This window comes from Falco peregrinus, chromosome 5 (genome assembly GCF_023634155.1).
Source record: "Falco peregrinus isolate bFalPer1 chromosome 5, bFalPer1.pri, whole genome shotgun sequence".
In the NCBI taxonomy this organism is placed as follows: domain Eukaryota; kingdom Metazoa; phylum Chordata; class Aves; order Falconiformes; family Falconidae; genus Falco; species Falco peregrinus.
In genome coordinates, this window is record NC_073725.1 from 114,596,528 (window position 1) to 114,609,676 (window position 13,149).

The 13,149-nt window shown below is 50.8% G+C and overlaps 2 protein-coding genes across 5 annotated transcripts in view; one reads left to right on the plus strand and one right to left on the minus strand.

The window, feature by feature from the left end:
- Positions 1-4,360, plus strand: part of DCAF1 (DDB1 and CUL4 associated factor 1) — a 53,918-nt gene extending 49,558 nt beyond the window's left edge. Inside the window, exons 24-25 of one of the 3 annotated variants that reach the window (XM_055806356.1) lie at positions 2,432-2,487; positions 3,359-4,360. In XM_055806356.1, the coding sequence (XP_055662331.1) occupies positions 2,432-2,451 (20 nt within the window). In that variant the 3' untranslated portion in view covers positions 2,452-2,487; positions 3,359-4,360. Of the gene's footprint in view, positions 1-2,431 lie in introns of all 3 variants that reach the window. The other 2 variants (XM_055806353.1, XM_055806355.1) reach the window with 2 other exon arrangements.
- A 2,189-nt stretch (positions 4,361-6,549) lies between these two features.
- Positions 6,550-13,036, minus strand: RBM15B (RNA binding motif protein 15B). Of its 2 annotated transcripts, XR_003556216.2 has the most exons (2): positions 10,048-13,036; positions 6,550-7,528 (listed from the first exon to the last, which is right to left on the minus strand). XR_003556216.2 is itself a non-coding variant. In XM_013302548.3 (1 exon), exon 1 carries the CDS (start codon positions 12,899-12,901, stop codon positions 10,154-10,156), a length of 2,748 nt encoding a protein of 915 aa, XP_013158002.3. In that variant the 5' UTR covers positions 12,902-13,036; the 3' UTR covers positions 9,890-10,153. The 2 variants fall into 2 exon arrangements, 1 of the variants encoding a protein (XP_013158002.3); XM_013302548.3 differs by lacking the exon at positions 6,550-7,528 and having other exon boundaries at positions 9,890-13,036.
- Between the last annotated feature and the right edge of the window lie 113 nt (positions 13,037-13,149).

Genomic DNA, 13,149 nt, shown 5'->3' on the forward strand with positions numbered 1-13,149 from the left:
TCCTTGGTGCTATTCTTTTTCTTTTCTAATTGCTTAAAGTGCAAAAACAATATAGCATTTCCAACTTCACTCCTTTTTTTAGACTGTTCTGAAGCTAACTTAACTTTTGGGATAAAATTTAAATTGTTTTCTGGCATTCCATAGAGTGATTTGAAAGATTAATGTTGTGTGTGTGTGTGTGTGTATATAAGAAAGAAAGGTCTGAACTTTTTACGTAGCAATTTGGAAAAAGGTTTCACAAGAAAGAGAAAGTACGTAAGGATAGTGTCAGGCTTGGGATTTGCTGCACCGGATTCTGTTTCCTTTTTTTGCAGCACGATTATTGTGCTTATTGTATGTGCAGCCAAGCCAACTTAGTTCTTTTTAATTTCCAAGCTGTAAAGTAGGTGTAATGTAGTTACTTTAAGTGAAAAGGTTGGTAAGGATGTGTAATTACAGTGTGCAAGGTGTTTGAATTCCTGCAGTGATAGGAGATTAATGTGAGAGCTGAGGTGGGAATCAATCTTCTCTGCCAATGCACTGGAGGATTAAGCATGCCAAGCCTCTGTTTTGGCGCTAATGTGGCTGGCAGGCTCATTTGTGTGTTTTCTATTAGAACGTAGCTCAGTCATTTTTAAGGATGTGGCCGCATCAGGATGCCAGAGTTATTGTGTGGAGTCAGTCTTCTGTTCTTTTGAAGGTAGTAGGTGTGCAATGCAGGGGCATATAGGACATTGACATTGCTCAAATTCATTAATAGCATATGGCAGTTCAATGTTTTTGGGATGGCAGGTAACTTTAGGTCTGTCCCAGTAGCTGGCAGAACCTTCTTGAACACTACTCCACTCCTGTTTCCTCAGCGCAGGGCCAGAAGCTAGTAAGAGAGAACCCAGAGTACTGTAACTTGAATTGTCAAAGGGCCAGAATTTGGGCCATTTCAGTAACTTTTCCTTTAACAAAACCAGGTGCTACTTGACACTTAGTTATTTCAAGTGTGCTCTGCAGAGCACTATGCATTATGGAGTGGCCACATCTGTATGCCATTTACAGATAGAACCACTTGATCAGAACTTGGATCTGGTATGGCTGTGGAGCTGCAGCTAGCCCATCCTGTGGCTGTTAGGTGGCTCAGCAGCATCTTTGGGAACTTCAGGCAGGCAGTGCAGCTCTGCTAGGCCAATGCATGTGCGGTCATTGCACAGGGTTTGATGAGCGGGGCTCTGTGGCTTCTTCTCTGTGACTGCAACTTCATCTGGCTTGCTTTTGTTTCTCACCCAGCAAGAACAATTAAAATTTCCCTCTCCTTTGCTCATACTCTGCTCCAGAATTAAAAGTTGTAAGGGCACTGGCACTGTTGCAAAGTACAGGTCTGAGGCATAGTGTTGTATTTAGAATGCTTCCTATTGCAGACCCTCACCGTAGTTTGGATGAACCCCCATAATGTGAAGTAGGTGTGCTTCAAAACAGAGTAACTCCGAGAACAGCTGAGACAGGGTTGCCAGTGGCTTTGGTTCCTGGTGCTTTGGAAGAGGTTTTGGTTCCTTTTCAGGAATAATCCATGGAGAACCTTTTAAGTGGAAATCTGTGTTCATCCTCCTTTGTCACCACCTTGGGGAGGATAGATCTGTTTGTCTTGCCCAAAGCAGCTTATGCATTGTGCAGATCTTTCAAGAGCTTGTTCCCATGCCAGTGGGCTGTCCTTTTTGAAATGCACGTGTGACATAAGGTGGAAGAAATATATGGAAATCTGACCAGAAGCATGGTAGGCTCTTGTTTCCTCTTCTGTAATCGAAAATGGCAGCTTCCAGGCAGGTCCATAAGCTTCTGCCAAGCAGTTAACTTCAGTCAGGTTTGCTTGTAGGCATGGAGCTCAAAGCTGGAAGGTTGTGTGGTGGACTAGAGAATAAAGAGTTAAAGAGAACCCGTTTCAAAGCTTTCCTCTAATGTTCTAAAAAACCCCAACCACTAAAAACCTGCCACAAAACAAAACCCAACAACTTTCTCAGCTCCTCTTCTTCTCCAGAGTTTCTGGATTGTTACCTCACTTGTGCTTTTTTCCCTCTAGTGCTTAAGCATAGCTGCTGCAGCACTGGTTGATGTTTTCCAACTCCCCTTACATGGCTGTAGCTGTTCTGGGAGCACTGATGGCCCTTCAGCTCAGGCTCGGTACGATGGATGGTGAAACTAGAGTGTTCCTTGCTGATCGCAGTGGATGGGCAGCTGGCTGACCTTCAAGGAGGAGGGTTGGGGTAAAGGGTTTGTGCCCTCTGCTTGCTTGCCTGTGATTTTTTTGTTTTTCCCTAAGGAAAGCATCTGAGAAGGGGTGAACCTTCCAGAAGGCCTTGCTTACTTTGACAGGATTTTAGAGATCCATTGTAACTGAAATGGCTAAAGATGAAGTCTTGGTGTCTTTTGTTTTTGTTTTTTGTTTTTAAACTTTTTTAACACCTAGTTAACTGCAGCATCCAATGAATTCACAAAAGAAAAAGAGCCAACGTCACCTGTAAGGTAAGGCAGGAGACCTCTTGCTGCCAGAGCTGCTACCACTTCCCTCTTGCACAGCTGAGGGAGGAAGAGATCTTATGTTTTAAGATAAAAAGCAGGGTGTGTGTGTGTGCACGCGCATGCGTGTGACTGCTTCTGGCAAATTGTTTCGTGTCTTCATTCTATACCCAAATGAAGAAAACCAGGAAAAGTACAATTTTCAGGTCACCTTTAATGAGTGCCACATAGTTAAATTCATTACAGAAACCTTCAGGTTGCTAGAGGAAGGTTCTAGCTGTGAGTGTATGGATTGCTTTCCCCTCAGTGGGGAGGTCTCCTGGAGTGCCAGGCCAGTAAGGACCCAGTACTGAGAAAGTGGCTCTCACTCATTGCATAATGAATTAGCCCCGTGCACATTATACAGAGGCCGTATTTCACCACATCAGGTTGGTGTAACCATCAAGCTTGCTTTCGGGTAACAGCTGTGAGGAGTGGCTGCCAGATCTGTCCAGCCCCCGGTGTGACGAGCTCTTGCACTTAGATGTGCACAGAAGTTGTGCAGGCAGCTCAGGTGCAGCTAACTTACTGCTGGTGTCTTCCCCATCTTGTCGTGAGAAAAAAACCTGCCAGCTAATAGAAGCTGCCCTTGCTAGGGCTGGTCTCCTCTTGACATTCTGTTTCAACCAGGGTAAGAAAGCTCTGGTGCAGGTTTGCTAACTGCTTTTGATTGATTTGAGATGCACTAATGGTGCAGGCTGCCTCTGCTGCTGCTGGGAAGCCCTGGTCTCAGGCAGCTGGTAGCCATCTTCTGTAACTGTGAGTGCATTGCCTGCTTGGCAGCTCTGACAGCTGGGTTCTTCCACAAACCAAACATAACCTTGTGTCTCCTTTGCAGCTGACAGCTCAGATAACTCAGACCTGGAGGATGACATAATCCTGTCTCTGAATGAGTGAGTAGTGACTGCCAGGCGGGGTGTTGGCAGGAGGAGATGCTCCCTTCCCAGCAGAAGACCGGAGACCAAATTGGAAACCGATTTTGAGCACCCCAACCCTTTTTCTCCTGGGAAAGCCTGAGGAACTCCAGCCCATCCGCTGTGTTGGTTTGAGTCAGTTTGAGGCTCTACAGTAAGGAGACCTGGGGTTAGGCCTCTTTTCTCTCTGCCTTTTTTTTTCTATTTTATTTTAGGCTGAGATGACTCTCCTCTTCAAGGAAACTTCTGAAAATATTTCACAATATATTTTCTTTGTATAAAGTTCTTTCCTAAAGAACAGAAATAGTTTTATATAAAACAGAAAAAAAAAAAAAAAAAGGGGGCAGGTGTTCTAGTAAAGAGGGGATGAACTTTGTATTCCTGTAGTACCTTGTTACCATGGGGTAGGTTTGGGGGAGAAAAATGGTTTAAAATTAAAAGAAGAGGCATTTTTATGCAACTACTAAATGAAATAAGAGGAACATGGTTTCTAATATTGTTGAGGAGTGAGAATATTTTTATTTTAAATATGATTTTATTTTTAAAAAGAAAGCAACAGGTGTTAACACCTGCTAGTGCGCCAGTATGTTTCAGACGCTTCTGTCCTCCAGGGAGGAGCCCGGGGGGTGTTGGTAACTGAGCGTACGGGCTGTTTAAAGTGGAGATTCTCGCTGTGATACCAGCTGTAGTGGGAGGCTGAAATCTTGGTTTGGCCTAGTCAAAGAGCCTGGTATTCTTGAAGACAGTGGGGATCTGGGATTGAAGTTTGAGCCCTCTTTCTCCCCTCTGCCCTTTTGTGGTTCACATTTTTAAATTTTTGTTCCCCCCTCCCTCTTGCCCTCTGTGTGGAAACTGCAAATTGAAGGCCTTTTTCTTTAATGTAAAGTGTATTTATTAAAAAATGAAATACAAATCCTGTCTCTGTTTATGGCTGTGAGTTGTAGCCATGCATTCCTCTGGCACCCATGCAAAAGCGGTGCTCTGTGCCCCCGAGGAGCTGGGCCTGCGAGCAGCTGGGTGCAGCTAGTGGCCTGGCTGCGATAAGAAGGTTAAAGTAAACGAGGAGTGAGATTTCTGAGCGTGCAGCCCCTAGGGACCCCTGAGCTGCCCGATGGACGTTGCACAGCGCCTGTGGGTTCAGCTCTGCCTTGCTGGTTTGCCTGCCAGCCTTGCCTTCTCGGCAGGGTGGTGGGCAGCGTGGCACCGCGTCCTCCCCGTGCTGTGTGGGAGCTGGAAGGCGCTGCTAATGCCAGGCAGTGGTTTTGTTTAAAGATGCCCCAGAACATCCACTCTGCGGTTCAGCTGCAGGTGGTGTGGCGGCTGCTGAGAGCCCTGGCCACCCTGCTGGTGCGTGCCCGGTGCTGGGAGCAGCACTGGGCCTCTCGCCCGTGCGGTTTGCAGCGTGTAGGCTGCCTTGCAGCTACGCTGGCAGGAGGCAGACAGGTGCTCCTGTTTGTACGTGACGGGAGGCCCTGCCCTGAGAAGGGGATGAAAAAACTGCAGCCGAGTGTTTGATTTCAGTGTATGGCGCACAACCGCACGGCGTAGTTCTGTGAGTCAGGAGTGGAAGGTAAGTACTCGTTGCTCGTTTGGGCAAGGCCAGTGACTGCGCTAGTTATTCCCAGGTGGTCAGGTAACATCCACTCACCTTTTTACCCTTCTCTGTTTTGGCCACTTTCAGAATAGGTTGTGAGGCAGAACAGGGAGCTGGAAGCTTCTCACTCAACACTACAGCAAGTTTTCCACCAAGAACTGTGCTCATTTCAACTAAGCCTTGAGGTTTCACTGCTCGACGAAGATTTTCTTTTTAACTAAGAGAAGGGATAGCTTTTCTTCCCTCCAGCATCACACCTACTTAATGCACTTGCCAGGGCTGCCTGTTAATAATTAAAAAGAAATGTTCTGCTGCAACTTATAATGGATAATTGTACCCTACAGAGTCGATAAAGACGAACAAGTTGTGATTACTGCAGCTTTTAAGACCAGCAATTGGAGCAGCGTTCTGATTAAGTGAGGGGATGGAGAATTGGATATGCCACCCAACATCTGTGGAAGTCAGCCTGTGCCTTACCAAAAAACATCTTATGCAACTTTACCTTGAGCAGCATGTTTTGTTCAAGAGGAGGGGGGGAAAAAAAGAAAAACAGTGTGTACTTAACTACTAACAGGGAGGTGCCGTTGCCTATCTTGTTCTGGCATTACACCACAGCTGTAATCGGCTGCATCTGCTGCTCGTTTAGGCCTGGCTATCTTGGAGAAATTCAGCAGCTACTTTTGTGACAGAACCAAACACCTAGGATGGAGCTGCTACATATAAATTTGACTTGAAACCAGGCCACTGTAAGTATATGTGCCATCCCTCCCCTCCCACACCTGTCCTCGCTATTGAACAGAGACAGAGGGAGGGTGCTGGGGCCCGATCCTGCTGCGGAGGCGGCAGGGCCTGGCTGCCACAGCCCGCAGGTCACCCACCCACACCTGCGGGAGCAGCCCCCGCTGCCTGTCCGGGCAGACCCCAGCCCCTCTGCTCGCTGACCATAGAAGCTGCTGCGGCCGTGGGGGGAGGCTGCCTGCGCCTGCCTTGGTTCTCCTGGGCATCGCTTCAGGGTGGTGGGGAGTAGGTTGACTGTAACAGGCTGGGTGGGTGCAGCAAGGGGGTTCAGAATTGAGGAGTAGCAAGGGTTGATTTGTTTATTTTTGTCAGGCCATAATTGTGCAACTACTTCAGATGGGGCAGAAGTCTCCCATTTGATCTGGAAAATCACTTCTTCCCCTGGCATCATGCTTTAATCTAAAAGCATGGTGTTTCGAGACAGTCCTATAACCTTCCTGAATGCACACAGCATGTTGATGTTATTCCATGCAGTATTTCTGCTCCTATGGAGGCATTACAGACCCTGGCTTAGGGGATGGAAGGGGCACTGGAGTCCCCTGCCAGCTGGTCAGGATTGCCAGCTGCCAGAGTGGGAAGGGTGCTGTGCTTCCTCCTGTGACGTGAGCAGAGGCATAGCCCAGCACCAGCCTGCGCCCTTGGACCAGCATGGTCCTCTGCTGTGCAGGCCATGAGTAACTGGCCCGTTCGGTACGCGCACGCCACAGCACCAGGCTGTGTAACCACCGTGCCAGCACCTGGGAGGTTATGCCCATACCCCTGCAGCGCAGTGGTTCGAACATCTCGTACAGGCCACGGCTTGGAGAGCAGGGTAGGAACCTCAGGGCTGGTCAGTAGTTTAGCCTGCATGTTAGCAAAGGGTAATAATAATTAAGGTATGATTGGCTCGTCAGCACTGGTCATTGCACATGCTGGGCACCCAGGACTGCCTAGGGCTAGCCCTCTTGTCCGGGTTTCTATTGTAGTAAAGACAGCCAGCAACTAATGTTAAAAAGAGGCTTTGTAAGACAGAATATTTACTGAATGGATGTGTTTGGTTTTTTTTAAAAGGAACAACTCAGTCTAAACACTAATGCTCTCAGACCACCAAATCCTCCATCTCATACCCTGATCCCACTTAAAGTTTCAGACCACCCTCAAGGAGTCAGAGACCATTACCCTGTTGCAATTACTTTACTGCCACCGCTGTACCAGGCTGACAGACCCCCAAACAACCCCCCAGCACTGCTGCACCCACCATCTTCCAACATCACTGGGTGGCTTAGGCCTCCTAACTAGGGCCGTGGTGTTCCTCCCACACCCCATCGTGTGTCTTCTCCCTAGAACCACATCCCATCCCAATTTAAGGACCAAGTCTTGCAAGCTGTGAGATACAGGTGCAGTGCTGTTTTGCTGTAACTATCTACCCTTTTTTAGGGCCGTTTCTCTTGGAACCAGCCTGGCTGTACATGTGAGGGGATGGGATGGCAGACAGGACGGCAGGACTTGGCACAGTCTGTTCAAGCAGTGACTGTGGCTCACTTGCATGCTGGGGACCTGGGAAGGCTCAGGGTCATCAGGTTAGAGGGCTGATGCTGCTTCTCTCCCAGGTGTTTTTTTTCCTTAAATGCTCCAGCTTTTCATTTATACTGGTTGGTTTGCAGGAGGGAGATTTGTTGGTCCTCCATTCATGCACACATGCTCACAACTGTCAGCTGCCTCCCTGGGAACAGAAATCCCATCGTTAAAAGTCTTACTCAACCCAAAGCATGACAGAGTTTGTCTTCTAAAAAAAATCCCAACCTTATTATTTAATTGTCTCAAAAGGAAAGTGGGAGAGGGGAGGTTTCTGGTGGTTCCCTGGCTTTGGCATCAAGCAGTTGCAGCTTTTATCATACATTTATTTTTTTTCCTTCCATTTCCTCACATTCACACACCGTAACGCAGGCATGCACAGGCACAAGACACACACACGCACACACATATGCACAAGGCCACTCCACGCTACAGCTCCCTGCCAGCAAAAAGCCAGCCAGGCATTTGCTACTGCACCACCACACGCTCTGCCTTAGGCTGAACGGACAGCTCCGACACGTAGCATACTCTGACAAAAAGCTGTAACCACTCTGACTCTGGCCATAAGGGGTATTTAATAGCACTTGGTTTCAGATAACACTTAACGGTTACAATTGTTGACATTTGGCACTGTCTACATTACAACAGCATTGGGGACTTGGTCACAAGGTTAAAAGTCAGCGTCCCTGTAACCGTGTAACACCGGGGCAGTCCCGCTACCCTGCACCGTGCAGCCCTGCTTTTGCGAAGGGTACCTCTGTGCTGCCCAGTGAACCCAGTTGGCTGCTGGGAGCAGCAGAGTTGCTCCTCTGCTCCCACAGTGTAAATCGGCTTTCCCAGAGCGCTGCCCCTTCCAGCAGACAAGCAGCTCACCTCGCTGAACCTCCTGCACACCACGGACAGAACCCTCTGTGGCCTTATAGCTGCATCCCGGCCCTTACAGACAGAATTATGTTTTCTGGGGTACAGACGATGCATCATCAAGTGAAATACTAACCCCCTCATCATCACGCTAACTCATTAGATTTACTTTTAATATAATCACAGTATTAAATGTTAAAAAAAACCCCAAACAACAAAACAAAAACCCAACAAAACAACCCTTACTTGTTGATATCAATACATTATTAAATTAAGCAACCGCTCATACATCATCAGCTGATGATGCCCCTACTGTGAAATTGCAGGGTTAAAAAATAAAAAAGAATAAAAGCATCATTAGACTGAGTTATGCTCCCTGCTATACAGGTGTTAACACCAACCATACCTGAGAGCACAGTTTTAAAAGGGCCTTTGGCAGCCATGAGCAAGTGCATCTGCTCAGTCACAGAGACTGATGCAAGAAAGACTCTGGTTCTCCCAGGATTTTTTCACTTGCTTACCACCAAAACAACAACAAAACCCCCCACACCTGCAAATTTAAAGAAATTCTGTAATGTAGTGTTTTAAATCCCACACAATTTTCTGTAAGCCTCCTAAAATCTACAGGCATCATTTTAAAAAACAAAAATATCCCCAAACTGAACAGTGTGAATTTTAACTTGAACTAGTTACCGCATCCTTACACTACTGAGCAACAGAGGTGCAGATGTCCTGGCTTCTTTCCTGAACAACTGTCTCATACCACAGACGGAAAAGATGACAGAACCATCCCATCTTAAATTTCAAATTCTGATCTCCAGAGTTTCCTACAGTCATAGACAGGTTACTTGCGGTAACATAACACATTTTCAGACAGCCAGACATGTTTATCGCTTTTTTTGTAAGCCTGCAAACAGGTTTCAACTTCAGCAAAAAAAATTTTGCTGTTTTTCTTTCAGTAAAGGATTTCAGACAGTGCAACACAATTGACTATGCAAACGGGCACCTACAGTTCACCAAAACCCTGTGCCCTTTATTTGCTTGTCTACATCTAATATAGGCCCAAAAGGGTTCCCCTTTGAATTATTTTTTTTTCCTCCTGCTTGTTTTGTTTTTTTTTTTTTTCTCCTTTTATACACACTGGTAATGTCAAACCTCATTTTTGTATAACCGAAGAACTTCTATATCTGACTGAGACATGTATCAGGTGCTCTCAAACCTCACAACAAAGAGTTGAATACAGAGCTGACTCCTTAGTAGCAAACTTTTTGCCAAATAATAACTGTAAATTTTTGTTGTGCATAAAGACCACTTCTATTCTTGGTCAGGATCTGCTTCCTTGGCAGCTGGCTTCCTGGGAAGCTTCTATCTTCAAATAGAGCATCAACAGGAATGCATCCAGACTCAAATTTATGAAATAAAAAGCAAACAGGACAAAAAAAAAAAGAACCAACCTTTCAGTCTCTCATACAGCACAAAGAAGAACCACCCCCTTCCCTCTCCCACCTTACAGGACACATAGAAAGAGACGGAGGAGGTGTGGGAGGCTGGGGTCTGAGAAACTGAAATGCGTTGGGGCCGCCCCCTTCCAGCTCTAGCGCAGGGAACCAGCCCTTCCTGGGCCATAAAAACTAGGATACTGCACAAGTTTAGAAATCCATCAGTGAACAAGGCTTTACTGACAACTTTTCATACAGTTAAAAAATAAAAATACAGAACAACAGCGGACAGTGTCACATATTAAAAACGAATAAAATGGGCTCTATTTAAATGGTATTAAAATTAATTAGAAACTAAAAAACTTACCACTTTGGTCGAGGTGTTTTGAGCCTCCACCAAAATGATCAGCCTTAAAAACAACTGCGTTGTGTGACACACAAAGAAAACATGGAATTTGAAAAGACAGTGTGGGCTAGGCAGTGTCTTTGACTATAACTATCACCATATGTTCTTCTTCTAACTTTCCCAATGTCCTTAGTGCTGACTGGAGGTACTGCTGAGAGAATTCACAAGGAGGGAACGCGTAAAGCATGCCTGTGCTGTCTCTGCCCTTCGCCCCTCCCACGGGCAGGCTGATAACCCCAGCAGCCTGCTTCTGTTTCAAGTAGGAGACCAGATTCCTGAGAAGCCGTCGCTGCAAGCCAGGCTCTACAACAGGGAAGGTCCCCTCAGCCCCTGCCCCTGCCAGGGTGGATTGGGTCGCCAGGAGCACAGCGTAGCCGTTGGGGCTGCCTTGTTTGATACGGCGAGTTACTTCATCCAGCTTGGGCTGGTCGAGCCGAAGTCTCTGAGCGATTTTGAGCTGCGTTAACTTCCCGCCGGATGAATGGTCTTTAAGGAGTCCGTTGATAACACCGAGGTCTCCCTCCAGGATGTGCATAGAGGTGGGGAAGCAGCTGTTTTTTAGCACAAGAAGCCCATTCCAAGCAAGCTGCAGCGTCTGAGCATATTCCGATAAATTCTTTAGCTTTTTGGTCTCAGATTTTGGCTCCTCGTGAGTTTTTGATTCCGATTCACCAGTTCGATGATTGCGTTCGCTGTCCCTTTTTTTAGGCTGGGGAGCATCAGATGGCTCACGATGGGGTTTCTCCTCAGTCGCATGACGATTGTTCTGAAGAGAGTTACTCTGCTCTTTCTCCGTTCCAGATTCTGTAGTGTGATTTTCCTTGCGAGCCCTGACTGGGCTGCTGTCTAAAGCTGGCCCACTGGCCTTTGTCCTGCTTCTGTCCTCGTAAGGTGAGTGAGTAGTCCTCCCGCGGTCACTGGAAAGACTCCGGCGTTTCCGCCTCTCTTCCCACGGTTTGGGCATGCTGCGATCGCTGTCGCTGCCCCAGCGCTCTCCGCTCCGGCTACGCACCGATCGGCTGTAGCTTTCCAAGTTGTTTCTGCGTTCAGCATTTTTGGCAGGGCTGGCCCAGTCTGCCTCTGCAAAGCTCCTGTCTCTGTCCGAGTACAGGAGATGCGGAGGAGTCCTATCTCGCACCCTCAAGTCTTGCTCTAGGCTTCGGTGTCTGCTGTACCCGTCAGCTAGCAGTTCGTAGTGCACGGGGAGTGGTGCAGGCTGGTACTGCTGCGGGTATCTCGTCTCTTCTGCTTTGGCAAAATCCACTCGGAGTCTCCTCTCCGGTCCACCCAAAGGAAAGCCCCTCATCTGCGCACAGGCGGCCTGGGCAGCATCCAAGCTTTCGTACTGGATGTAAGCGAAGCTGTCTCCCTTCACGTAGTCAATAGTCCTGATGCTGCCGAAGCGGTCGAACTCCCTTGCCAGGGCAGCCAAGGAAGTACTTGGACCAAGACCACCCACCCACAGCCTGGTGGTAGGGTTGGCTTTCCCGTAGCCAATTTTGATAGGGTTCCTGCCAACAACGCGGCCCGACATGGCAACCTTGGCCCGATGCGCCATGTCCAAGTTTTGGAACTTGAGGAAAGCGTAAGCCCCACCTTGGCCACGGGCAGGGCGCTTGATCACCACTTCTTCGATGATGCCGTACTTCTCAAAGGCACGCCTCAGCTCCACCTCTGAGACGTTGTGGTCCAGGTTGCCGATGAAGAGGTTGCGGGTCGCCCTCTGGTCGTCCTCCGGCATCAGGTCTTCCTCTGCCACAATGGGGTAGCTGTAAGGGCGGCCACGTTCGTCGTACAGCCCGTAGTAATCCAGGGCCCTCTCCCGCTCCCGGGAGAGCCCGATGGCAGCCGCTTCCAAAGCGAAGGCGGCGGCGGCGGCATGAGCGTGCCTGGGCCTCGGCTCCCGCAGCAGGGGGCTGGTGACAGGAGAGAGCGATCGCTGCTTGTACTGGTAGGTGCTGTGGATGGGTGGCAGGTAGCCCAGGGGCTCCGGCGAGGGCGCGGGGGGCGGCGTGCGGCTCCTGCGACCCCCCCGCAGGTACACCGGCTCCACCTTGAGGGGTCGGTCGTAGAGCAGCAGCTGCCGGGCCCGGGCGTGCCGGCGGGCGTCGCGGGCATCCCCGGGGTGTCGGAAGTTGACGTAGGCGACGCGGCCGAGCTCGGGCGTGTGGGAGAGTTTGACACTGATGTCCCCGGCGCCCCCCCCCGCGAAGCGCTGGAAGAGGCGGAACAGCCCGTCCTCCAGCAGCTGGTCGGGCAGGGCCGCGCTCAGCCCGCTCACCAGCAGCGTCTTGTACTCACAGGAGCCGGGCGGCTCCCCGGCCAGCGCCGAGCCCCCCAGCGGCGCCAGCAGCAGCGAGGGCGCGGCGCCCGGCGGCGGCCCGGCCAGCAGCAGCGAGGGGGCCACCACGGCGCCCGGCAGGGCCTTGGCCTTGGGCACGCCGAGCGCCCGCGACGAGGAGGAGGAGGACGAGGGGGCGGCCTGGCTGCCGCCGCGGGCGCCCGAGGCCGAGCCGCTCCCCGCCGGGCGGTGGTTCGAGTCGCCGCCGCCGCCGCCGCCGCCGCCGGCGCGCTCATCGCCGCGGTGGCTGCGGGAGCTGGAGCCACCTCCGCCGCTGCCGCCGCCGGTGGTGCCGCCGCCGCCGCCGCCGCCGGGCGTGGACTTGTCCCGGCTGCTGCGGGAGGCGCCCGAGCTCCGGTGCGGGCCGCGCCGGCTGCTACTCTCGCGGTCGCGCTCGCGGGGCCGCTTGGCGGCGGCGGCGCGGCCGCCCCCGGCCCCCGGCGGGCTGGAGTCCCGTTCGCTGCCCCGCTTCATGGCGCCGGGGCCCGCGGCTCAGGAGACGCCTCCGGCGGCCGCCGCCATCTTGGACAAAAGGGAACGAAGGCGGCTCCGGCCGCCGAGCCGCGCGGGCCTTACGTCATCGCCCCGCGTCCGTCCGCATGGCGGCGTCAGGGCACGGCGACGTGACGCCGCAGCACCGCCCGCCCGCGCGCGCCGCCCGCCCGCGCGCGCCGCCGGGCAGCCAATCGCCCGCCCGGGGCGGTGGCGCGCGCCCGGCCCCG